This window comes from Thamnophis sirtalis, unplaced genomic scaffold, assembly GCF_051295495.1.
Source record: "Thamnophis sirtalis isolate CommonGarterSnake01/CBP01778 unplaced genomic scaffold, rThaSir2_p1.2 scaffold_5, whole genome shotgun sequence".
Lineage (NCBI taxonomy): Eukaryota > Metazoa > Chordata > Lepidosauria > Squamata > Natricidae > Thamnophis > Thamnophis sirtalis.
The window spans coordinates 43,285,091-43,312,565 of record NW_028261385.1 but is presented as its reverse complement, the minus strand read 5'-3'; the positions used below and the strand labels follow the sequence as shown (position 1 = coordinate 43,312,565).

At 33.5% G+C, this 27,475-nt stretch overlaps 1 protein-coding gene across 3 annotated transcripts in view; it reads left to right on the top strand.

Annotated features, from left to right (window-relative positions):
* Positions 1-27,475, top strand: part of LOC106539128 (uncharacterized) — a 129,970-nt gene that overhangs the window by 39,733 nt on the left and 62,762 nt on the right. For all 3 annotated transcript variants that reach the window (XM_087715716.1, XM_087715718.1, XM_087715717.1), the window contains exons 2-8: positions 13,662-13,734; positions 16,349-16,503; positions 18,968-19,020; positions 19,388-19,517; positions 19,611-19,771; positions 23,406-23,625; positions 24,512-24,664. In XM_087715716.1, the coding sequence (XP_087571842.1) occupies positions 16,356-16,503; positions 18,968-19,020; positions 19,388-19,513 (327 nt within the window). In that variant the 5' untranslated portion in view covers positions 13,662-13,734; positions 16,349-16,355 and the 3' untranslated portion in view covers positions 19,514-19,517; positions 19,611-19,771; positions 23,406-23,625; positions 24,512-24,664. The remainder of the gene's footprint in view (positions 1-13,661; positions 13,735-16,348; positions 16,504-18,967; positions 19,021-19,387; positions 19,518-19,610; positions 19,772-23,405; positions 23,626-24,511; positions 24,665-27,475) is intronic.

Here is a 27,475-nt window from a genome sequence, read left to right as displayed (position 1 = left end):
CAGAATTGTAAATTTTGAACAATTATATTCTCATTATAAACCATTTTGATTTTGTACAGTGGAAAGGAGTTTTTAAAAAATGTTCCACATTTGGTGTTCCCAGAAAAACAACTTAGAAAATAATTCAATATTACCTGGAATAATGCATAGTTTTAACATAAACATTTGAAGGCAAAACTTTTTGATAGATAGTTAGTAGACAAGGTTCAGTGTAATAGATGAGAATATTGGTGAAATAAACACATTTCAAAAATTGCTCTTGCTTCGGTGCTCTTTATAGTCAACCTACCGTAATTTCTTATGTTTATATTTCTTTTTTCCATCATGGTAAATCCAATCCATGAATCCAAATTAAATATTTAATATATCTTCTGCATCCCATTTTTCTGCTACATACAATAAATCAGTAAGATGCGGGTAATTGCAGTAGATTCCAAACTGGAAAATCTAATTGGTAGAGAAGAAGATTAGCAAATATTAATATGATATACAACCCTCATGAAGTAAAATTTACTATACTTTTTAAAAAAGTCAGTTTAAAAAATTGCTTATAAAAGCATTTCTACCTATGCTAGGAAAAAGCTACATGTCAGGTTACAATCTGTTTTCTATTAATTAGGAAACTTCTTCCCTATTTCATAGAAAATGTACGTAACTTTAATATTTAGCCCAAAGTCTAATAGAACACGGGACTACACATATCAAAATCCCAGCTGTGATTTTAGGATCAGCTTGTCTTTGAAAGAAATTGACCTTCTCTTTCCACATGTCTGTAGAGTCTGCACATTGTTTTTACTCATATGGTGTCTTGAGATTGTATAGATTTCTTTATATTATACCAACAATAAGGCATCAGCTTTATTGTATGAGAAATTTACCTTTCATCTGGTAAGACTTTCTTAAGGATTCCCTCCTGAAAACACTGCCTTTGAAGTTACATATGTGAAACTCTCCAGTACTGCAACGATGCAAAAATATTAAAAAAAAAACTCCTTTCTGTGACATAAAAGATATTTTCAATGTTCAAAACAAAAATCATATTATTTTGAGTCTGGTTAAATGAGTTAAAGCCAAGAGCAGCCCACTGAGAATTTTTTAAAAGAAAGACAATTCTATTTATATTCATTTAAGTAAATGAATAAAAGCATTGCTTTACTTTTTATGTGAACATAAAGAACCGTTTGAAAGGCCTGTTGATCTCTTGACCGCTAATAAAGACAGATCCATGATGTGCAGTGAAAATAGTGGCTCTATTGAACCAAACCAAGCAGTCTAACCCCAGGCATGGATGAGCTTGTTCAACAGACACAGACCAATGACCAGCATGTACTTGAATCAGACACGACTGTGGGAAATATATTGTATTCAAAGCCAACCAGGGAGACTGATGATCAGGCTACTTCAATAGTTCTGCTGAGTATGATAAGCCCACAAGGGGTATCTTTGATAGGTTGTAGCTTTTCCTTGTGGACTTTGCTATACTCTGGTATTATCCTTAAAGGGTATTTGGAACTGTTTCCTCAGCCAATTGAAAAGAAAGGAACAATATATAAGCACAGATGTTCACTACTATCAGCTTGAAGAAGAAAAGTTCTTAGGAGCTTATGTTCTCGGCAAGACACAGCTTCTGATCTAGATTTATAAGAACCATTGGATAAACTCTGACATCAATATTTTAAAACACTGTGTATCACTCAGTACTTTCCAATTACATGGAGAGTCCAAGTCTAGTACTCTAATTTTCACCTCTGGAATCCTTTTGCAGGAATACTCTAGAATTCATTAAAAAAAGTAGGTTGTCTATAAGAAGGTTCATTATGGTTCTATGACATTCCACGTCATTTAAATGAGAATCATCATTCCCAGTACAGAGAAAATGGCTCTTCAGAATGGGAAAGGGGATTACATCTTTAGCATTCTTCTTGGTTTCAGAAACTGGGCACTTGAGGAGCCATGATAGGAATAGATTTAAGAATGTTGCTATTATATATAATTGGGAGAAACAGTGTCTTCTGGAATTGTAAACTATCATAGCAGGCATTGAGTAACTCTCAACACACAATAGCGTGATTTGCATGTAACACAAAGCCGTAGTGTTTGCTTGTTGGTTTACAATTATGCACAAAACAGAGCAATATGGCTTGTTTTGACAAAATAAGGCTTAAATCCTCCCCTATTATTTTTGAGTGTGTGTGTGTGTGTGTATGTGTGTATAATGCAGCTGAAATAATTAAGAGCTTATGCTGATATAATTTGAGAACTATTATTAACAATTAGTAAGGGAGGAAGACCAACATCGAGCAATTTGTATATAGAAAGTTACTTTGATGTGACAATGGTGAAACTCCTCCCATTTGCCTCAAAATGGTCAGAATCAGAGCTGTGTTCCTACCAGTTTGGACCGGTTCAGCCGAACTGGTAGTGGTTTGGCATCCTGGGTGACTGGGACTGGTAGCAACCCAGGCCTGCCGGTCCCGAAACGGTTTTCTGGGTGGCTCCATAGGTGCCGCCATCTTGTTTTTTTGCTTCTGCGCATGAGCAGAACAATTTTTATTGCACTGCGCATGCATCTGCAGGGCTCATAAAATGCACACGTGGGGCACACCCATGAGCAAATTGGCAGTAGTGACTTCTGGAACCCACCCCAACAGAATCATTGTTAATTTGGTACCAAATATTCTCTGCATAATTTTACAGCTTCTTTTTGAATTGGTAGCTGGGAACCAATTAATATTTTCCAATGGGTTGCATTTGAACCTTTAGTCTCTTGATTTTAATTCTTATAAAAAGAAGGAACAATTGTGAGTTTTTATTTAATGGGCGTAACTCATTGCAGTTATAGTATATTGTATGTCAATAGCCATGAAACATGAATGTATATGTCAGCAGATATTTTCTCATTATAAACCAACCTGTAAAGACAAATAGCATTTGTAACATTCTTAATATAATTTTACTGCTTTCTGTTGCACAGAAACAGGAAAAAATACTGTTATGCTATTCTTTTTGATAGGACTGTGTCAATTTAATATAAGATGCTGATATCACAAGTTATTTCCTCCCAAATTATCTGGATTTCAATTTACCTGCAAAAATCTATAAGCCAAAACCACAAGAATGCTCTGATTAAAATGTATCTTGAAAATCTAATGCTCTGATGGGTTTTCATTTTTAGGGGGATGGCGTAATATTTACCATTAACCCAGAACTTTAATGGATTTGATTTAGATAAATGAATGTTCATGCGGCCAATATGCAAACACTTTTGAATTATGCCTAGAGAGGATCTATGGTTTTGTGTCTGACTTTTAACCTCTGCCATTGCAATGCTTTTATGGTAATGGTAGAAAAATCCATTTTCCTGTTATGTAGGTTGCTGTAGTACTACAAAGACTGAATTGTTGTAGTATACCAAAGTGCATTATGGGCACATAATTCAGTCAATTTGTTTAGGTTCTGTTTGGAAAAAATCCCTTGTTAGTCTCTCTCTCTGTCTCTCTATCTCTCTATCTCTATCTATCTCTATATCTATAGATATAGACTGAATATATATTCAGATGTAAATTTCATTGCATATATTGGTTTCACTCTGATGAAAAAAGGTATAGGGTTACAGCCATCCCAAACAATACATTTCTACTCATCCATGCTGAACATATGCCACGTTGTGGGAGAGCGGGGAGGAGGAAATGTTTAGTTTTATTATAGGCATCTGTTTTATGAAAAATGCATTTGACAGAGTGCTAAAAAGTTACTCTAGCAACACTTTGTTCTCCGTACTCCCTGTTGTTCAAGTGGTGGGATCTTGAAAATGTATATTTATATATTTGACCAAACTGAGAATTTTCTATATCCAATTGTATCTGTAGCTCTAACTCCAACTGCATTAAACATCTTAGCAGCTTTTTAGTTTTACTGGATTTGAGGATGCTGAGAAAATAGATACCATGAATGAAAGTGGCTCTGAAGAGTTATGGGGATGTCAGGAATCTTAATGGGTTGTGTAGAGACTTAAACATGTTACTTTCAATTTGTTCCAGATAGATAGGGAAGTATCCCATCCCATTGCTGTTTGGTAACCTTTGTATAAGTTCATACATTGCGTTTCTTAGAAGTCTTTTCATGTCTTTTCCCTTTTTTTCCCCCTTGAGTAAGATGGGGAACAGGTTGAGAGGCCTGGGATCCAGCTGGCAACTGAAATTTATGTAAGCTGCCTCTATTCCGTTGTACCTGAATGTTAAAGAAGAGAGCCTTCAAATATTATACTTCAGTTCTAAGGACATTGATATGAAAGCCCAGTTCCACCGTTTTCTGCAGAATTTGCTTCAAGTGCTTAGGATCAGAGCGTCAATTATAGTGAACACTTTACACTAAACTGTTTTTCTTGGAAGTACATCTCATTGATTTTGATGGGGTAGACTTGTAAGCAAATGGAATCAGGAAGGTACTTAAATAAATTCTTCGTTTTATTCCTGTTTGGTAAAACATTTGAATGTGTCAGTCACAGACTTAAATGGAATGCAAGAGGATTTGGTAAACAAGCATCCAATAACACAACCATTTAAATTCATAATACATCAAAACTCTCACTGTAGTATACATACATTCCTTGCCAATGTGTGATGGCAGAGGTATGCAGATCATTCTGGCTTTGCATTTTTCCTGTTCTTTCACACGCACTGTGTTTCAATTGTAAAACATCCAGTTTATGATCAGGATGTATTATAAATGTATTTATTATGGTTTATTTTTGTTTATAACCAACAAATATCAGAATATTTGATAACCATTTATGTAACTAAAACTAAATATCAGTTTCAGAGTAATAGACTTCTACAGTCAATAAATATTCCTTCTGATTATTTTTTGTTACATTCCTGTCATTTCCTTTTATTGAAAATACAATATATTTGTCACTGTCTGTTCATAATGTAGCTACTGTACTGATTTCTTAGCACAAAGATCTCACTGGGAAAATGCATATTTCTAATAAAAATAAATTGAGTCACAAAAGTGCTTTTAAAGATGAAACTGTAAATTATTATTTCAAAAGTAATCTCAATTTTCTGAAAAAAAAGCAAAAATCTTGACAAGAATTACAATCCATAAATGTCTATGAACAGAGAAAACAAAAGCCCAAAACATTTAATTAAAATGGAATGTAATTTATTTATATTCTAAGTATATATTTTGGAGAAAAACAATCATGTTCTGTTTTGAAATGCGATGCGTTGTTTGTATAATGTTAATAGTGTATTTCACATATTATTGCTGGAGTTAACAATATTTCGGATCAATTTTTATGGAACCTGTACTTAATTTTAATAGAAAGTCTGGTTCACACACAGAAATAGCTGATAGCTGATAAGGCAATTGTAGATTTATTTATTTTTTATTAATTTTTTTATTTTCAAACAAACACACAAAACATATAACATAAAAATCTCTTCAATTGCATACAGTGTGTAAATTGGTTACAAGGTCTTTCTGCGTCCTTTCCATAGTCATCACTTGAGCTTTATCAAAAATCAATATTGTCAATCAAATATCTTTGTATACATTATTATTATACTTCATTTATTTGATTATCACTATTGTTTCTTGATTTTAAACAAGGTATTCTAAATATGTATCCATTTATATTATAATTCATTATATCATCTTCAATATATCCAATAATAAAGAATTTTTTATATCCTATTCTAAGTCATTCTATTATTTTAGCATTGATAACATTCTCTAATAATTTTCAATTTCATGTTTTTTCCATTATTAGTATCATCTATCTAATATACATGTATACAAATTGTTATAATTGTTAAACATCTATTAAGCATAGCTATTATTACATCCTTTTTATATGAAACATATTAAATTTGAAGTAAATTTATATTATGGCATTTCATTACATCATCCTGAAATCATCCAATGATATTACATCTTTATATTCTATTCTATATAGAATTATTTATCTTTTATAAAAAGGTTTTTCTACATCATCATCATCCTCACTTACAGTTTGTATAAAATTTCATATTATCAATCTAGTATATATAAATGCTTTATCATCATTATTGATCATTTATTTGACTATAGCTATTATTACTTTGTCTTATACATAGTATTCAAAATTTAACTACATTTAACTAAATTTTATTGTGACATTTCATTTAATCAACCTATCCTTCCAGAAATAGTGCAGTCCAATATCCTTTGTCATTTGTAGAATCTGTATTCTAAGTTGATAAGTCTTATGTGGACTTCTCTTGACAACTTGTTATTCATTGCATATCTTATAAAGATTCGAAACCCTCTATCTGTTCCTTTCATCAGCTTGACTTTTGTTATCACTGGTGCTTCTGCTGAAATTACTCTCATTGTTTCTGCCAAATTTTCTCCCCTTTCTTCATCTATATTTTGACATCTGAGATAAAGTTCCAGTTGATTGATCTCTCCGTATTTCGCACTTATCATTTCCCTCCACTCTCGATTTGCTGTCAGTGTCAACAATTTTCTTATCACTTTCATATGTCTCTGTGGTTTTTTTGAACTCTGTCCTCAAATTTCATCGTTGTTTTATAAGTATTTTCAACTCTTCCCTCTGTACTTTCTGTATTTTGATCAATAATTTCAAGTCTCTTTTTAATTCTCTCTGTGATTATTAAGACTTTTTGAATTTATAAAATAATTTGCAGTGTTAGTCCCTTTTCTTCTTCATATTGGGCCATTTTTTTCAGGTTATAAACACTGCCACTAAAACATCCAAGGCTTTTGCTAGGTTTCAAACAAATTCAGTAAAGTTTTTCAGGTCAAAGCTTTTTCTTTCCTTCAAAGAAACACCTGCATAAACAAGATATTTTCCACTGACCCTTTCAGTAAACAAAGCCAATAGCTTTGTATTATCAGATGTTGCCAAGCCTCTAGCCTCTAGATGGCAGTGTTACATACTTTCCCTCTGTTTTTGCTTCTCTTTCTAAGCTCCGAACTCCGGAAGAGAAGAAAAAAATGTTTAAAGATTACGATCCGGCCGAGCCTTGTGAGGAAAGAAACGTTTAATCCACAAATGAAAAAAATAGAAAAAGTAGAGAGGAAGAAGGAAAAAAAAAAGACCAGTCCAGTTTAAAAGTAAGAGGCATTTGTAAAAAGTCCATCCATAGAAAACAAACAAAATTAAAGTTAAAAAGATAGCACGATAGTTTTAAAGCAGGGTTAATTCGCCGCTTCCTTCCTTCTGTCTTCAATTTTATTTTAACTCTAAGTCTTTTGGGTTTTCTCTTCTCTAATAATAAGGATTTTTCTCACCATTTTGACACACTGTCTCTCCTATTCTGCTTTCATTCAGGGGTCTGTCCCAACCTTCTGCAGCCATTTTGGCTGCTTCTCTTGTAGCCGGCAAAAAGAGTTTTTTCCTGGATTGATCAGAGGGTTTGCAATGCCCCTGAGATCAGCAGGATGTGCCCTTCTCTATCACCGTTCCTTCAGAATGGTTTAGATCCAAAAGGATCGTCCAGCAACAGAGATATCGACAGCAATTCTGGAGCCCCAAGATTGCATGTAGTGTCGTAGTGACATCAGGCCCCGCCTCACAATTGTAGAATTTATAATGTTCCTGTGTAAAAGATCAGTGGTGCAATTGTAAAATATATTATACTGACTATGTCAGCCATGTTATTTTGAAGACTTTAAAAAAATAAAAGGAAAAATAAGATTTTGTAGATATTATTTCAGAGAGCACACTGTAAAAGATATTCACTCTGTATCTGATTATATTTAAATCAATTGCATTTAGTCCAAACATGGGGAACCTAAATAATTTTAAAACAGTTAAACTAATAATTGCAAAATAGGAATATTTTAAGATGCTACATAATGCTCGAGAAAATTGTAGGTAATAAATAATACTTAAATAATATTTTGCTAAGATTTTCCTGTCAGCTGTCAGAATCATAACTAACAAAATCTCTTACTTTTGTATGAAAAGAAATCAAATGAAAGCAAAATGTTCTTGAAAATATATGAGGGGGCAACAAGTGGTAATGGAGCTAAGCTTTCTCTCTGTCTTTATCCTAGTTGGAATATTGTTTTTATAGAAATTTACATTTGGAGGATACATGCTGTATAGCATATTATAATAGAATTGTTGATTTTTAACTAAGAGAATAGGTTGATGATCTGTAAAGCTAAAGAGGCAGGGGAAGGAATGCTGCTGTTAAACAGATGGCATGCTATACAAATTACCACATTTCTATACTTAAAACTTGAGAAAATGTACTGCAGCAATATGATCTATGCTAAGATTTATTCCCTACAAAATACTTGCAGGAAAGAAAATGGAGCCAAGTTGAAGATAGTCTGCTTCTCCATCGGTTTTGCATCATTAAAACACTTCAGTTTTCATAGAGAAAAATCTTTTTGTCTTAGTTGAATGATCATTTCTCTTTAAATATATGTTAAATAGACAGATAGATTTATGCAAACAAACTCTTTGGTGCTTAGTTGGTTCTTCTGAAGTAGAGACAACTACCAGAAATAGAAGTCTCATAAAGAAATAAAAATATTAGAAAATCCAAGGATTTTAGTATGGCCCATTATTCATTCAGTTCCTGGCAGCCTTTATGATTACAAATCACTTGATTGACTAACTAGACATTCTCAAAGTGAATTATGAATCAGGTTCATTTTTTCTGGCTGATAGTTGATACATGTTGTAACTCTTTCTCATGATATATCAAGTTCTTGTAACAGTAATAAGAGATATAATCAACTCTTTATTTCAGGGCAAATAAATTGCCTTTTCAAAAAAAAGAGAAAAGAAATGTGGTTGTTAACATTTTAACAGGGCAGCAATGTAATTCTTGCCTGCTATTTCATTGTGGAAGCTAATGCAACAAAATAGCTTTAAGTATTTTATCTGAATCATCTGAAATTATTTGCTGAATATTATATTTTCAGTCCATATGTACCACTGTCACAGAGATTTATGGAAATATTCAATATAGATAAAGAGAATAGGTGACTCTTTTCTGTTAAAAGATTAAAACAATCTGAAAAAAAACACTGTGCTTTTTATAGGAAGCATGTAGAAAGTCTTTGGATGATAACATATCTGAATGACAATGTCAATTTTGAGATAATGGTCCATGTTAAAATAACAATTTTAAATTAATTGTCCTATTTATCAGTTTAACTATTATATATTTATCCAAAAATGGATTATATAGTTACAAAAATATGGAAATATAGGTATTAATGCATAGAATATACTTTGAATATAATTTAAAAAACCTATTATGTAATTTTTTATTTAACATTATTATTATTGTATTTTCACAAAGTCAGAACTGATTCTGAATGTTGCAGCCTATGCTATTTCATAGCAATCCTTTCGAAGTAAGGTTTATGATCAACTATGCTTGGCTGCTATTTAGCCAATATAGTTTCTTGGAGCAGAGAATGTATCTGCCTGATCCATTTTGTGAAAATATTCCAAGAAGTTTCAGTAAATTTCAGTGTAGTATGCTCATATATTCAAGGTTAACATAACATAACATAACATAACATAACATAACATAACATAACATAACATAACATAACATAACATAACATAACATAACATATAACGTAACATAACGTAACATATAACACAACACAATACAATACAACATAATATAACATATTACAATATAATACATTAATATCTAATAATAAAGATGGCATAGTGGTTAGTGTGCAGTACTGCAGGCTATTTCAGCTAACTGCTAGCTGCAGTTCGGCAGTTCAAATCCCAAGGTTGACTCAGCCTTCCATCCTTCCGAAGTGGGTAAAATGAGGCCCAGATTGTTGGGGGCAATATGCTGACTCTGTAAACCTCTGTAAACCGCTTAGGGCTGTAAAGCTGTATATAAGTCTAAGTGCTATTGCTATCTATCCATCATAATTTATGATTGTCTAGAATGATTACAGGTTACAATGTCAAGTAATATTGTATTTGCTCTCCATGGTTCTTAAAAATGCAAGCAATTCTGCTACTTCAAGGTAAACTAAAGGAAAGTAAACACAATGGTCAGAAGTGAAATTGCAGAATTGTTTTTGCATTCTTGATTAATGAGGGGATCTCACAATGTTTGTATACCTGACCCTAAAATCTAAAATAGTGCAATATGCTTTGATCTGCACTAGTGACAATTGTTTGTAAGACACTCAAAAACGACTGGTGGGTCCTGCCACAAAATAGTATAATGTAAAGGGGTTTCTTCTGGATTCCAGCCAAGTGGCCAAGTTTTGTTTTCTACCAAGACATATTAGTCATCTTATGCTGATTTCCTAGTTCTTCCTTAATAGTCATTCATTATTTTATGGACAGTATGATCTTTCCTTGATGGGTTATTTTGTTCCCCTTCCCATATTTTACCTTTTCCCCTTAAATATTATTTCTTTTAAGTAATTAAAAATTAACTCTTTTGGTTTTCTCCTGAGCTGACAGAAAGCCATTTCATATAAATGGAGGGTAGCAGTTTTGTTGCACTGTATAAGGAGTGGAATGAATGAATTTTCTACAGTATTCCTATATAATTTTTTTTACTTCTCATATGGTGCTCAGAAATATTTCGTTTTCCTCTGATAAACTTGCAAGCATAATCTGTACAATTTCCTACAAGTCCTACTCCTTACTGTAAACTCTACAAGCTCTATAATCGTTATCTCTGACTACTATGGACACAAGAGAGCCAAAGAGGTTCCGAGGTGGGTAAAATGAGGACCCAGATTGTTAGGGTCAATATGCTGACTCTGTAATCTGTTTAGAGAGGGCTGTAAAGTGGTATATAAGTTTAAGTGCTGTTGCTATTATGTAGGAAAAAAATGCCAGATCATGTTCTTGAATTGAGAGTTCAAATTATTATGTCAGGATAAAACTGTAGACTTATCTTTAGTACTCAAGGGTAGGATAACATTATTTAAAGAAAACAGAGAATACAATAGACAAGATCTGAAGTGAAAGAATAATATTTTAGTGGATCCAGATGTTCACTGTTCTCTTAGGTATCCATTCCTAATCATGAGGTCACCAAATAGCAAAACATGCATTGTGATATTACGACACAAGCTTTCTCCTTTTTTTACATTACAATGTTGCACATAAATATGCAAAGGGTGGACTGTGCATCAGAATTTTGTAAAGCATGTTTCATTACGTGTCACCCAATCTTGACCACCACCAAAGATACCTATGTAGGTTCTCCAGACCTTCCAAACCAAAACATAACACTCCTTAGAATTTAGAACAAGTGGTTTGTTCTATCGTTTTCTAAGAATGGAAACTAGTTTAGTACAATAAAATTGGTGTTAATAAAATTGCACATAGTGAGCTTTTATATTGTGTTTTATCTTCAAGAGAACTATTTTAGTTATTAAATTGGGGCTATTTTGCTTCACCTATTTCATTTTTAAAAGACTCAAATATCAGAGCCTCAAAGTATTTTCTCCAAGCAGAAGAGAAGCAAAATGGCTGACTCAGACCACATATTTGTAACACAATATTATATTAGCTTGCAGAAGTAGGTACATTGATTTCCATAGGACTTTCTCCTAGGTGAGTAGAGTTTTGGCCTCAGACTGTACTATGTACAGATCTGATTGTAAATCACATTAAAATCAATTGGCCTTCCTTCGGAGCAAACATACATAGATTTGTGTATAGGATTCTAGCTTGCTGAACAGGGTGGCCTGTGTGCAGCTAGCTATCAGATTGTTGTCCAATTCCTGACTCATAAGTTTTTTAAAATGATATTTCTAATTACTATATGGCCACTGTAAAATGTTGATACTGGTAATGCTAATAATGTTGTAATGTACATGCCTGTTTTGGCAGCAGTTACAAAGTAGGTATTTCATAGAAGGATCTCCTTATCATACTGTTAATCCTCATATAAAAAGGCAGGTCTGCCATACAATTTTCTTTGTAAGTACTGATGTTGCATTTTAACAAGATTTTATTATTATTTTTTACATTACTTGTCTTCTTGTATTCCATTGGAGCCTTTTATCAAAACACCTACCATGAATGAAATAAACCAAATCGGATGGAGTTTGCACTAAGAAATAACAAAAATATAATTATAATTTCATTAACTTTGCCCAGCTAGTATTTTAAAACTATATTACTGTTTAGAGAAAAAAAGCTCCTTGTACTTTTGGAGCTATCATTATATCAGAGAAGTAAACTTTGCCATGTGTAACAAACCTCACACATTAGAATACCATTGAGAGGCTTAGATTAAAAATTGAAATCAAAGTAATTATACTTGTAAAAGTCAATCAATCAGTGGTTTAATACTCAAAAAACAAAAAATATACTTTATTGCAAAAAAGTAAATCTAATGGGAAATATGTGCATACTTATACTTTCTCAGATATGGCAAAAAAACCCCACAGAATATTGTGAAGTTATGATGCACTGAATTGCTCTGTATTCTTTTTTTAATTCAAGTCAAAAATTCTTATGAAAACTTTAGCTTCTCATAATGTTCAGAACTGAAAGTGTATGACAGTATAACAAAAGTTGCAATTCTCAGTGAGTAGAACAACACTTACGGTACTTTTGGTTCAGTCATGAATTCAGTGCGTCATAATTTGTCTTCTCTTTGAACAGGGAAGAAAATATTTATTTTTTATTTAATATTTTGATTCTAAAATAATTTTGGAGAGTTGACAAAATTCAAATGAAAAGAAAATAATCAGCAAAAAACAGAAAAACGTATAGTTAAATTTCAGCACCTACCCAGGCTGACACATATTCTATCTCAGGCATGAGAGTAAATGCAAATGTCTTTGCTTCTAATTTGCGGGGTTTGTAGAATTTAGCCAATCTGAGAAAATTTTAACTGTGATAAAATGGTATAACTTGCCTCCAAGAGTCCCATAGACAACTTCTTTATGGCCATTTTTTAAAAAGCTGATGCTGGTGATTTTCTTTGGCTTCAATAAATTGTTTTATAAGAACAATCTTGTTAGGATGGCAAAATGATGCTTTCTTAACTAACACTACTAACAATCTTTCAAGGATTGTAATAAACGTACATAGAATAAAAGTTAAATAGCTAGAAAATGTTGCACAAATGTAGTTTATGATTAGTTGCTAGATATAGCCAATTGAATATTATCTAGCAAATATGATCTGCTTCTCCTGTTCTGTTGTTCTGGAAGGAGAGGAGTTTGCTTTGCTTCCTGGGCCAAGAAAGACATAGCAGGTAGATAGGAGATGAGGAAAAGTCTAAATTTCTATTGTCTGAATCACTCAAGAGGGACATAGCTTTTACTCTGAGAACTTTTGAGTGTGAGCTTTGTGTGTGTGTGTGTATGTGTGTGTGTGTGTATGTGTGTGTGTGTATGGCACTATGGCATAGCTTTCTCTGGTAACTATCTATACTGTTTTACTTCTTCATTTGAACTATTTTGAGTATCTCAAATGCATCTGTAGTTGGTAAAACATTTATACATCACTTTTTAAAAATATATGTATTTCACTGAAGGGAGCATCTAAATTTGCAGATTAATATGTATTAAAGAAAAGTATGATCTTTTCCCTATAGCATATTTCTTATTTTGTGGGATTTTTCCTTTTTTTCATTCTGACTACATAGCCCTGTGTTTTTTCTCCACAGTATTTGAAATGTATATGGTATTACAAGAGACAATTCTGCGTGAGTTCAAGATTGTGATTCTACAGAGAAATAGGTAATATTTGCAATAAACGAAGTAACTTGCTATGTTGCTGACTTTCCTTTTAATACTATATATCTATTTCAAACTGAATTAAAACTTGATTTTGGTTATTTTGATATATAGTGAAGGATTAAATCCAATGGTGGGATTCAATTTTTTTTACTATTGGTTCTGTGGGTGTGGCATGGTGGGCATGGCAGGGGAAGGATACTGTAAAATCTCCATTCCCTCCCCACTCCAGGGGAAGGTTACTGCAAAATCCCCATTTCCTCTCAGTCAGCTGTGACTCAGAAGGCAGAGCCAGATGGGAGCGGGGCCAGCAAGAGGTGGTATTTACCGGTTCTCCAAGCTACTCAAAATTTCCGCTACCGGTTCTCCAGAACTGGTCAGAACCTGCTGAATACCACCTCTGATTCAATCCCATCCAGATATTTCAATTTTAGAACATGCAATGTTCATTGTGAAGCAAAATGATGTTACATCTAATGCACAAATGACCTTTTTCCTGTAGATCAGTATAGACTAGTTTTTTCCCCTCACTGTTACTAGCACTAATTTTAGTACTTTATTAGTTCTGGGACTTTCAAATTGAAAGGGAAAAATATTTTATCTGAAATTATATGATTTATATCATTTTCCTATAATGGATTTCTAGTCACCTAGCTATCATTGAGGTGATATAAAGCCTATTCTCATCCTGCAGTTGGTTCAGGATTCTGCCTTTTGCTATCTGTTGCTTGTACTTCTTCTATTTGTTGCTTGTTCTGTCATTTTCTTACTTTACTCTCTTGTTTGTTCTAACAGAATAGAAAAGGTGGAAGGGACATTGGAGGTCTTGTAGTCTAAACTCAAGGCTGAAAGAGGGTTAGGAAGAAATTGCACTAGTTTGCCTTTTGATAGAACATGTGCCTTGTATCTTGTGCTTGGCCATGAGCATCATGATACCTATTTTGTGAAAAAGTCTATTACTGTCAACAGAATTTCAAATGTGTTTATTGATCAAGAAAGATTGGAGCTCTTGCTTTATAGATCTCCTATCGCTAAGACTGGGCTCACTCACTATCTAAGACATAATCCAATTTGTTTGGTCTTGGCTTACTATGACTTGGTTTACTATGGCAACTACATTTATTGTGATTTATTGTATGAGTCCAACCAATAGTGGTAAATCCAACGGGCATGTATTCTGCTCTCCCCAGACTTTATTTTATCCTTGGCCCAGGTTGGAGGAAATCACCTTTCTAGGGAAAAAAAAATCCAAATAGGCCCTGGTGCTGAAGTTTCCCCACCCATCCAGAGTATCCATATGGCTTAATTATATCTCAGAGCTTGTGATCTGGATATTTCCCTCCAAACTGTTTCTGAAAAATAAATATATTTTTCATAAACAGGACAACCCAGTATTCTGTCAGGCTTTCAAATAACCATGAGCCAAGAGGAGGATGAAATGTTAGAAGTCAGAGGTCAGGCACCATCTTGGGCCTCTTCTTCTGAACCACTTCATGTTGCTGTTTATCCCAAAAACTTGGAAACAGACGACTGACAGGTTTCCTGCCAGGAGGTTTATTACTGGACAAATTCCGACTGCAATAGAATTTTATTACAAAAAAATCTTCTTTTGATGAATTGAAAAAACATCCCGACACCCCTAATATATTTTAAATACTCCTTGGGGAAAGCACAAATTAATATCTCCAGAAATATTTCATGAAATATTATTTTGATGTGCATGAATCATCTAAATATAAATCAAAACAAAAATCATCTCAATCTAAATCCAAAACAGTTCTAATATTTACTTTGTAGTTTGCAATATGAGCATTTCAGCCACTACCCAGCAGGAGTAAATAGAAGTGCCTCTTCAAATGGTAAACATGAAAGAAGTGCAGCTTTAATCAGCATTATTTATCTCCTATACTTTCCTATCCTCTTACATAGATCAGCATGTCATCAAAATATTATGTCCTATTTCTATTAGCACTGAAAACTCAAGGTGGACTTCCCAGTCTTAGCTCCATTATCTTTTTCAGTCAAATAGAACAAAACGTCCACTTTACCTTCTACTTTTGCTGGGTTTCCCCCCCCCCCCCCAAATCATCTTCAAACATGTTGTAGCTGCCATCTTGACTTTTTAATCCCTCATTCCTGACAAATATCCTTGTAACCTAGCTATGCGCTACAAATCTCACAAAGAGACGAAGAGAGTATAATTATATACTCAATATACTATTGAGTATAATTACCTAATGATTGGACCTCAACTGATGGATATTTTTGTAGATCTAGAGTGGAACTTGCTTACTTTTAAAAATTACATTCTTTCATCAGCATTTCTTCTTCCTAGTTCTTTTCTATGCAGTAGTAATAAAATGATAAGACAAGGGTTTCAATCAGTTAAAATCCTCCAGCCATATCAAAGATCATTGGGTCACATATCATTACTTAGTTAATTCTTGTTTAACCTCTCAAGGTTGCGATAAAGATTAAATAAATGTGAAAAGTCAGGATACCCTAAACACTTTTGTATATCAATTGTTCATAATAGCTTTGTACTGTAAGACAGTATCAAGGTTGAAAAGTTAGAAGTTTGGCATAACTATGTATCCCCCTGTCTCCTTTGTTTCAGCTGAACAATGGACCTTCATTTTGATTTTCAGGCTGTGCTTTGCCAGTTTCCTGTTCCCACTGATCATTGGCAGGGAACCTATAAAAATGGCCAGCAGGAAATCACCTGCATCCTCCCTTTGGTTTATCAAAAACCTCTGTGTAATATTAATTCAGGTAAGCCTGTTTGTTAACTATCTAAGTGGGATGAATAAATAAATAACAGGATGATCTGATGTCGTTCTATTCACAAATTTTATAAGGTGCTCTGGAAAAAATACGTTGTTTTATTACGTACAATTAAGTGAACACAATAACGTTTAGATACTGTTTTCCTCTTGTGAAATAAAACTCAGTTTTTCTATATAGAGAACAGAATGTTGTAGTAAATCTTCAAACTCTGCTGAATGTGTAGATAAAAAGGAAAAGGAAAGAAAAGCATCATCCCACTCACCCCTATCTGCAAAAGTTTCCTTCTGCCAGTCTAAGTACAATTAAATACCATTTTTCTTGACTTTGAACTCTGCTTTTCAATTTTTTTTTAAAAAAAATATCTATTTGAAAGTATGTAAAACTAAGTTCGGTGGGGCTTATTCCCAGCTGAAGTAAGCATAAGGTTCCAGTTTTAATTTTTTTTATTAAAGTTATTAATTTATTAAAGTCAATTTTTAATTTTCCTATGTTAAATTTTGGTGTACAGTTTTTGAGACATCATGTGTGATCTTACTTGCTTAGAAGTATTTAGACAAAACATTCAAATGTTTGCTTCATTTATATAATTTTATGTAGTGTCGAGATATTGTTATGTTCAATTTCTAACATACTCCCATGTCTATTAGTTTAGGAGAGAAAAAAAAAGAATAGCTGCAGTGTAATTTTGATTAGCAGTATTAAGACCATTTTCCCAAAGTATCTTTTATCATTTCTACAGCCAAATTTTTTCATGTTCATGTATAAAATTTAAAAAATACATTGTATAGTAAAAATTGAGGGTTTTTAAGCAAACAGCTTATTTATTGAATGTAAAAAGAATGACTAAAATGGTCATACTAATTTACTTTCATGAAATATTTTCATATTTTCAGGCAAAAATATGCCAACTCTATCTAATTATAATGGTTAAAACCCTATTTATCTCAAAAGATAATGCTATACTAGAATGTTTTGATAGCACAATAATGTTTAAAATTTCACTGAAATTCAATTCTCAAAATCATACAAAGTGAACAGTACCTGCCCACATGCTTTGTATGTGCTTTTTAAATAATAAAAATGCAATGAAAGCACTTAATGATTCAACAGTAATTAGAACACTTGAAATGTATGTTGTAATCTATAAAAACTTTGATCAAATATATTAGCATAAATGTGGAATTATTTGTTATGTTGTTGTATAAAGCATGCAATTTATATGCCTAAAACCTGTGGAAACTTCCAAGGTTTATCAAAATGATGACAGTCATTTTTGGCTCTTATCCGTATAATACATTTGAAGTAATATAGACTCATTACCATTAAACACCTAAATCAACAAAAAGATAGTATTAATCTAAGGAAGATTTCTTTCTTTCTTTCTTTCTTTCTTTCTTTCTTTCTTTCTTTCTTTCTTTCTTTCTTTCTTTCTTTCTTGTCCAATCTCAACATGTAACTATGACTGGTAAACAAAATATCATAACAAACAAGAATTTCAAGAATACAAAATATAAAATAGATAGAAGATTGTGAAAATGGAAGTGTGCAATCAAACAAATGATAAGAATGCTTGGAATAGGATTGCAGGGCAGTAACAGGAGCTATTACTGGTGTGCTTTTTTTACTTCATTGTTGTTTTTCTTTCAGTAGAAGTTCTATCAGCTGGGGAGAGTTGTTCTTGTCTTTGAAGCTAGCTCTTGTTTCTCTGAAGTCAGATTCCTTATTCCCAGGACTCCACTCTGCAGTGCCAGCACAAACATACATCAGCAGCTGCAGACCACTTTCAAAAGTTAGCAAGGAACTATCAAGCAATTACTTATTCCACTTTAGATCCAAGTCTGTGATTTTATGTTACGGATCTAAGATTTAAGGAATGAAAAAAATCAAAGACAATAAGTAAAGTCAACAAATGCAGAAAGAAAATCCATACCTGCATTTAATTGGAAATATCATATTCTGTAGATGAGCAATGCTGGCAGGATAACCTCAATTAAAAGTTTGGATTAGATGTTTGGATCCTAATCTACAGCTGGATTGGATCCAAATTTCATTATGCTTCTAAAATAGACTGCCAGGATTTCAGATTCAATATCTAGCTTATCTCTAAGTATGATTGAATTGAGATTCAGCTCATTTATCATATAGGAATGTATTCTATCCAAGTTAATTCACAAATATCCCAAGTGCCATGGGCACTTTCACATCTATTAGCTTTTTTGTCTTCATTTTAGCTACTTATGCTAAGTGTGAAAGTTGTTAATATTTTCTCCCACACCACTATACCAATGTAGAACCATACATATCTGGGAAGAAATGCCTTGGAGTTTAATGGGTCTTATGCCCATTTATGTAATGCTGGATTTCCCTCCTAAAATAAAATGGTGTAGAATTGTAGCCTTAAAATCAAACACACACTCTGTTCAATTTAATTTTTATATTTGTATTACAGATAAGCTAAAGAACAGTCTATGGTTCACGGGTGAAATCATCTTTAATGACAATGTGAGTTATCAATACAAGCTGAATATATCACAGTGACATGTGAACTCAAGAAAAGAACACGAGCAGCCATTCATTCTTAATTATATGTACATGAAAGATGTTACAAGATTTTTTTTTCATTAACTGTACATTTCTGGCTGCTTTACTAATTTATTTTAACAAGGGAAGTGAGACTTGAGGAATGCACATAAAACGTCTGATAAATTGCAGGTGTTAATTATGGCTGCTGCAAGGAGGAGATTATGGTAAAGTCTCCCTTAAGTTGAACTTCACTTTAAACTTCATGGGGAAATTCATGTAGTTTTCTTGGCAACAAGAGTGTGACCTTCTTTTGACATAGTTTCTGACTTTCTACTCTTGTTTAAAGTCCAGGGATTCAATGGCATTCTTCTTTCCAAATATTAAGCAGGCCCTGTTCTGCTTATCTTTTGATCCCAGACAAAGTTGGCCAGATGCTGCACCTGCTGAGAGCCCAGGGACAAAGGTGAATTAAAAATGTAAGACACATAAAGTACATAAATAATAGACTTGGAAAACCTTCCAGAAAAGCTTCCTTAAAAATGCCTTCTTTTGTCATTTTGTCTATTCAGTAGCAATATGGAAGATACTAAAAAGGGCACTGCTGGGGTTTGGTTCAGAAAAAGCCAAAGGTCTGAAGCATCACTGACAGGATACCTCAAGGCTGGCATTGCTTAAGACTGTCCACTGTCTACTGTGATCTAAGAATAATTGAAGTTGTGAACCAAAATGTGTAAGTATGGAAGGTCTGAAAATGTTCCAGAGATGGTTGATTAAGAATTCAATTTTTAGTATTACAAGTGAACGTAAGGCATAAACATTATGTTAATTTTATTTTCTAAGTAACAGTTCCCAATCTAAATATGGCCTATATGGTGCTTCATTTTTAAGGTATCAGAGTACATAATAGGAGTGATAGGATTTCAGATTCAATATCCAAAATGTGATCTGGAGCTTTGAAGTCCTCTAGAAATTCCTAGTGCAGATTAGAAAAAAAAATAGCAAAGGTGAACGGAAAAGCAAAGAGTTTTCTTCATTTATTATTGATGTCGATATCATTTTTTTAAAAATGAAGCAAAGAAAAAGTGGGTGTAGAACTTCCAAAATAGACTCAATGCCTCCCATATAGGTATGCCTGGTATATTTAAAAAATTGTGATGACTGTGATTATAAGATCAAAGCACAATCTCTTTTTTAATGGGTCATATATTTATCACAGATAAAAAGGCTTTGATTGTGTGGTTGAAGCCACTATTGTATCTTGAGTGTTTTGGCTGTCCCCTCTTCAGATATTCCAATTCCCCCAAAATAACAGTATCACAAAAAGAATCCTTCTCAGATCTCAGAACTATATGAAAAACCTTGCACTACCTATGTTTATGAGAGTAATGTATCACTGCCATATCTAATGCCCCTTTTGATTGCTGATAACATTTAATAAAAAGCATGTAGGCTTTGGCTGTTGCAAAGTTGGCCACATCTGATTTAGTTGGGCATTTCTTCTGCTACTTCTTATAAAACCTGCAAAAATACACAAGATGAAGATGGAGAATTCTTTTCTTTGGTGATGTGATTGATGGAAGTGCTGGAAGACTTTTTTTTTTTTTTAAAAAGAAACTAGTTTAAAGGAAAAAAAAATCCCAGGAAGGAATGATGTTATAATGTGAGCCTAATGCACTGCATGCTTGTTCTAGACAGAATCACTCCCCCAATTCTTCTGACATTTTCGATTACCAATTCTTAAAAAATGGACATTGGAACCAACAGTAATCTTTTTCAGTGTAGAGACTTTTCCACCTAGTGAATTATAAGTGTTTGACTGAGTATATTTATTTGGTGGGTTTAAAAAAATTGACACAATGAAAAATTAAAAGTCCATATATTCAATTATAGTCACATACAGTATCAAGGTCAGGTTGCTATACTTGGAAAAATGGCAAGATATTTTGTTTGTCTATTTGTCTATCATCTATCATTATAGTCTATCTACAGTATCTAGATTTATTCATTGAAAATTGGATCCATTTATTGCACATTCTTTTATGGCTGTAAAAGCGTATGTGCCATAGAATACATCTGTATCTCTTTCTACATAATCAGGGTGGAAAATAATTGAAGGCTTATGAGAATCATGCAAAAATTGTGCCCATTTGCTGCCTATCAGATGCTTTTCAGTAAAATTATACTGCATTTCAAAACTGCAATATATATTATTCAGACATCAAAAATCAGAATGTGAACAAGCGTTATCATCCATTACTGAATAATTACTTATTATACCAATGTTCTGCCCATCTCATCAGCTTTGCTGGAGACAGGCAATGGTTCATCATAACTTGGCACTTCATTAAAAGCATTTTTACAGGGTCAGATAATTACTGTCTGAGCCTCATATCATGGGGAAGCTAAATATTGATAAACACCTTGAATAACTGGGTAGCAATTAAAAATAGATAGAAAACTACAGATTATATGACATCGAAAAATCAAAATATAGAGTTGATTCACATATACTTTGACATTAGTTTCACCACTTAGATTGTAAACAGCTTCAGTTGATGCACTGGCTGGGGTCACAAACAATTCTAGGCTGTAATATGATTTCTTTCATATTGGCTTTGTGTGATGTATTAACTCAGTCTCTGTGCACTATAAATCGTGGTTCTATCATGCAAATATTTTGATAAAAAGTTATGACTAAAATAAGCCACAACTTAGCACGAGAATATAGCTATGTATTATGTTGGAAGCTGAACTTATCCAAACCTGACTATCATGCTGGAAATGCTCAAACTCTATATGGATGGGTGGGTGATATCTTTTTAGCAGAGAAGACAGTGTTTAATTATACATGCCTCTTATTCCAAAGATTTGGGAGTGAACACATTCCTTAATTTAGTAGAAAAAAGTTTGAAGTCCCTGTAAATAATCCAAAATCCCATCTCTGATTTCTTATGAATTTAATCAGATTGTGCCTCTTGTAACTTTCTAAAATTTATCATATAAGATGAAGTGCCAGATTACCCCTGTGAACAAAAGAAATAAAATTAATAGATGCTCTACATATATCGCTACATATAGCATGAGCGAACGAAAGAGTACCAGGCACAGAGAGCTCAATGGGATGCAATATTGGGCAGAGAGTTAAGGTTATCATGAAAGACAGAAGGCCATTCTCCTGTAATTTTATTACCCAGTAGTAATATTTATTGAATTGTACTTAATAAAGTGACAATAACAAACATAGAACTGGAATGGAATGCTCACAAACCTTTCAGTTTCTTGATAAAAAAAGCTGTTGGGAGACCTTCAGTACAGTTAGTGGATGAAAAATAAATGTGTCCATTTGATTAGAACAAAAAACTTTTTTTAAAAAAAATAACCCTTGTAAATCAGAGGAACAGAAGTAATTGGTGGAGTCAACGAAGTAAGGGAATAAGGAAAAAAAAAGACTTGTTAGTTTTATAATCTGGATAGTCTTGAAGATCTTAATATACATGTCATTGTGCTATTCAGGTTACTCCAGATCTCTGTCAGTTCTCAGACATGACTGTCACTATATCTGTACCAGACAGAAAAAAATCTAGCTCTTCTCCCCAAGCTTCCTGTTTGGCACGTAAGAATGATCTCTGGAATCCAGAGTGTTACCAATGGAAAATCCATTTCCTGATTCTAACAATGACACACCTGTGTCACTTGGTTAAGTTGGGTGGCTATAGAAATTGAATGAATGAATAATTAATTAATTAATAAAATAAAATAAATAAAATCCCTGATATCAGTGAATTTGATGTATTGTTACCCTAAGGACAGAAGAAGAGCCAAGCAGTAAAAGCAAGCAGAGGATGAATTGCAGATGTTATTTTGAAATAATAGTATTATTCTTTATTATTTGGCTTCTAATATTTTTTAAAGATACCCCAAATATTTATGTATGCCATATTAAAATAGCCAATATAACATGAACTATAACTCACAAATATTGTAAGTTTAACCTTTCCTCCCTTTTTTTGCTTTCAATCTATCATTGCAACTAGCCCAAGTAGGATGGTTTTTGAACTAATTTTGAAGGATGATACCAGAAAATAACTTTTCAGAACTGAGTCCCTCCCCCTGCTCTCTTCTGATATATACTTTTTGCTAGTTCTAATTCTACTTCATGAAAGATATTTTGTTTTCAAAATTTGTTTCAGAGGAGAATTCAGGGAACTTTAACATGGGTGGACTTTCATATATTTGATTTACTGTCAAAGGCAGTGCAGGAATAATCTTTTAGCAGACTATCATCTGGCTAGCATTATGCAGCTTCCCTCACTTCCTGTAAGTCCAACACATTGTGATGAACTCCTTCCATTGGACTTTTTCAGATCTGAAAGCAGTCAGCAGGAAGGTTTCCGAATGATAGAATGATGGGTGATAGAAAACAGAAATGCCAGCAACAACAGGCAGTGCTTCTCACAACAATAAAAAAGTTCCAAAAGTTTTGAGAAGTCAGAAGAAATCTGAAAGGAATTAGTGATCCTAAAAATATGTTAGAAAACCAGAAGCTTGATTTACAGAGGAACAAAAATATTGAGAAATTACAAGGTACACTTTGGCATAGTATTTCTTGTGAATGCATGTTCCTACTTGGGTGCGCTTTCTATTTCTCCATAAAGGAGTGCATACCTTCAGCTTAACATTGTTTTAAATAATATACTTTAATGGGTGCATCTTTAAATATTATTACTTGTTGTGATGCTTGAATTTTAAAATAGTACCCCAAACATATTGCCTCCCCTTTGACTCCCCTTTGACTCCCCTTTTTTGTTTATACTAGATTTATGTATTGTAGCAAATTTATGACAGAGACAGCTCCATTTGTGGCCCCTGGGCTTCTTGCCACCTAACACTGTTGCTAGGTTCTTTTAATTAAAGAAGAAAAAACCTTGGGAAATGGATAGTTTATTCATAGCAGCCCTTTTGTGTAGTGCCTTTGAGATACTCTTAAAATTTCAAATACATCCACTGGACAAGAGAAGTCCTAGGTCAGATTCAGACAATGTTTGAAGAATGGGGGATTCAAACCCAGCCTCCTGATGTTTTGAAGGGTCACAGGAAGCCCTGTAGTGATATCACTCAGTGAGGTGGGATTAAAAAAGTGCTTGGTTGCTTTTGGGGGACATTTTAAGGCTCCTCAGAGGAGTAGCTGCCCTCTTTTACTGTAATTATCTAGCAATAAAAGAAATGGGATGAGATTATGTTGACAAAATCTAGGCCCGTTGCAGAGGTCTTTGGTAGCATGGTCTCAAGATGTTAGGTGACCCAATATTCAGGGACTGTATTCTGAAACATAGGTAGATCACTCTGTTCTTTTTAACATAGTTTGGAAAGCATTATGATGTTCTGAAAAGTTAAATTGGTTTTTAAGAAAATGCTGATGAATTCATATGGTTAATATCCGTTCATTTTCTTCTTTTTGTTTACATTATAGCAGCCGTTACTAAAAGGAGTTCCATAATCTTTTCCCAGGCACTTGGATAAAGTTTCATGTTTTCCATAATAACAACAACAATTTAAAAAAATGAAGCTGGTACACACATTGGACCATGGAAAGTACACATGGGTCAGAATCAGCTGACCCAAGGTATGATATATTCAACTGAAAAACAAACAAGGGGGAAGGGAAGCAGGGTCTGGTGTATGAAGGAAGACTGCTTGAGGCCAAGAGCTCTGGATAGTAAAGCTAATAAGATATCCAAACCACCCAATAGGACTATATTCTATCTCCTGAACAAATAAATATGGGAAAAATGTTTATCTGTTTCTTTTTAGCAGTGCAAAGAGTTTCCAGCATGTATACATTAAGAGAGGATGTATAGTTGTTTCACAGCACTTAGAGTAAGACAAATATGAATAAAGATGGGGGTGGACTTTGGAGGAGGGAAGATTTGGGCTGATACTTGAGCAAAAACATGCTTTAGTAACAGGGGGTCTTGCCTGGGCTATAACGTACCATGTCCCACATGCTGATTACTTGAACAGACTTGCTGCCAAAATAAATTTTCTTTGGACTCTAGAGTTTATGGGATCCGCTTGTCTTGCCAACACAGCAGTTTCTTCCCCACACAAACAGTTCTGTTTTTGTTAGCCAGGGTATAAACAGACAGGATGCTTAGTTAATTATTTGCTTAAAGACAAAGATAGGTGCAATCTGGGACGAACTTATATAGCACTCATATGAGTTTGTATCACACTTGTTGTAAACCACATAACATTATGCCATCTATACATGCAAATATCCTGTATATCCATATACATTGACTTATGGAGAAGTATGTCTTGCATATCCACATATCTACAAAGAAATCAGTGTTTTTTTAGGCCATAATTTGGCTTGAGCTGACCAGCTAGCCATACTCCAGGCAAAGTGAAAGTGAGGTCCAAGAAAAATATGTTTTGCAGATGCACACCAGCTCTGTAAAGACAGAATAACAGGTAGATTTTCAGAACATGTTTAATGTTGATGGTGCTGTGCTGCCTGCAGGCGGGGTGATCCACCACCTGCATAATTGTATTCTTGGTTTGCATTCTTTCACTTTTATCTTAAATCATTTATAATTGGAGTATGAGGAATATTGCTCACAGCAGCAGCAACAATGTTGTGTGGGAAAATCTTGTGTTACCAAACCAAGCAAACAATCCTTTCATGCAAAAATCCTTGTTATCTGTCAAACTTTCTTCGTTTCAGCAGCATAATTAGGGGAAAAAAGAAGGTATTTTCTGCCGTTCTTGTTGACAAACGGAAATCAGAAATCCTTCTTAATCTACTAAAAACCTTGCAAAGGTTTATTAGTTATATTTCAATGTACTTTCGGGCCACTTCTGTATAGATACTGTATTATATCTTCTTTTAAGAGTGAACTTATATATTGTAGATGGATGACAAATCAGGTCCTGTGAGATATCGGTTTCACCCAATATTCAGCAGTTTCTTGTTATGTTCGGTTAAATGGTATGTTGTATTTATTTCCAAATCTAACTTCAGGTCCTGTAAGATATTGGTTTTACCCAATATTCAGCAGCTTCTTGTTATGTTCAGTTAAACGGTATGTTGCTGTATTTATTTCCAAATCTAACTTCATTCTAATTCTTAAAACCAGACTGAAACAAATTATATATGAGGAAACCACTTTAAATTACTTTAGCATACCATGTAAAGCAGATGCAACTGCTGTGTATATCACTGTGATATTACTGGTTGTTAATATTCCTTGCTGTGTCAGCAAAACTAGTAATATTAAAATGTTGGTATTAAACATTTGAATTAACCTTGTGGTTTATAAATGGCTCTTCCATATTCCCACAGATAATAAAGGGGGTGACTTTCAGCTCTCACCAGGCAACTATCTTCTTCATGTTTCATATACAATGAAAATGACTTTTATGAGAAAGAGAAACACCATGTACCTGATAAATATAATAATAAAAAATACTGTTTGCTGTCTACTCACATAGTTAATTGTTTATAGCAGGGCAAATCTTGAACCCAAGACAACCACTGTCCTATCTATCAATATTATAGCCAGTTTGTTAAGAAGGTATCAGATTTCTCTTCAACCATCTTTGCATTTAGAACTTACACAAATTTGCTTTTCTCTTTGCTGAGTGTAGGACATAACAGCTGGTTATTGCTCTTTTGGAATAAAAAGTCTTCACAGCCAAACAAGGGAAGATATATGTCAGATGGCTCACCAGTAACATTCCGGCAGCTGATATATGGGATATTTAAGGCAGATTAAGTTGTTAATGTATATTAGTATATTCTTAATTTCCTTTTAATTGAAAAAGACATATTGACTTTAATTAGAACCATTTCACAGGAACTGTCAATTAGCACATGTCAAACAAGTTAATTCAGAACAGAATTCTTTTAATTAGGATCTGCTTTCCTTTAACTATGGGGGCCAATGAAATCAGCCTTTCCATATCAAGATTTTAAAAGTCTCTAAGATAGATAATACAAATTCAATCTCTTAACTATTATTAGAATCCATATGGACAGCAGTGTAATGATGATGCAGGCATTGTTGTGAAGCACAAATTGGAGCTTTCACAGTGACAGTGGGGAAAGAAAGAAAGCTTGAAACAACGCTTTATTTAGGGTGGCCATGTCTGAGTTGCAAGAATCCAGATTACCACCAGATGGCAGCAGAGAAATACAGGAAACTCTTTGTTGTGTCTAATGGCTATCCTGAGTTTTGCTGCCCAGATCTTGTAGCCCTTCTGTTTTAAAGACAATCGTGAAATATATGATTATTGCAGCAACAGTATCTTTTATTTTTTTCACAACAGTATCATCACCTGTTATACTTTGCACATTGTGAGGTGAAGATTCTAGAGCTGAAGCACAAGATAGCTGAAGGAAAGATATATGACAAATAGGTTCATATTTATA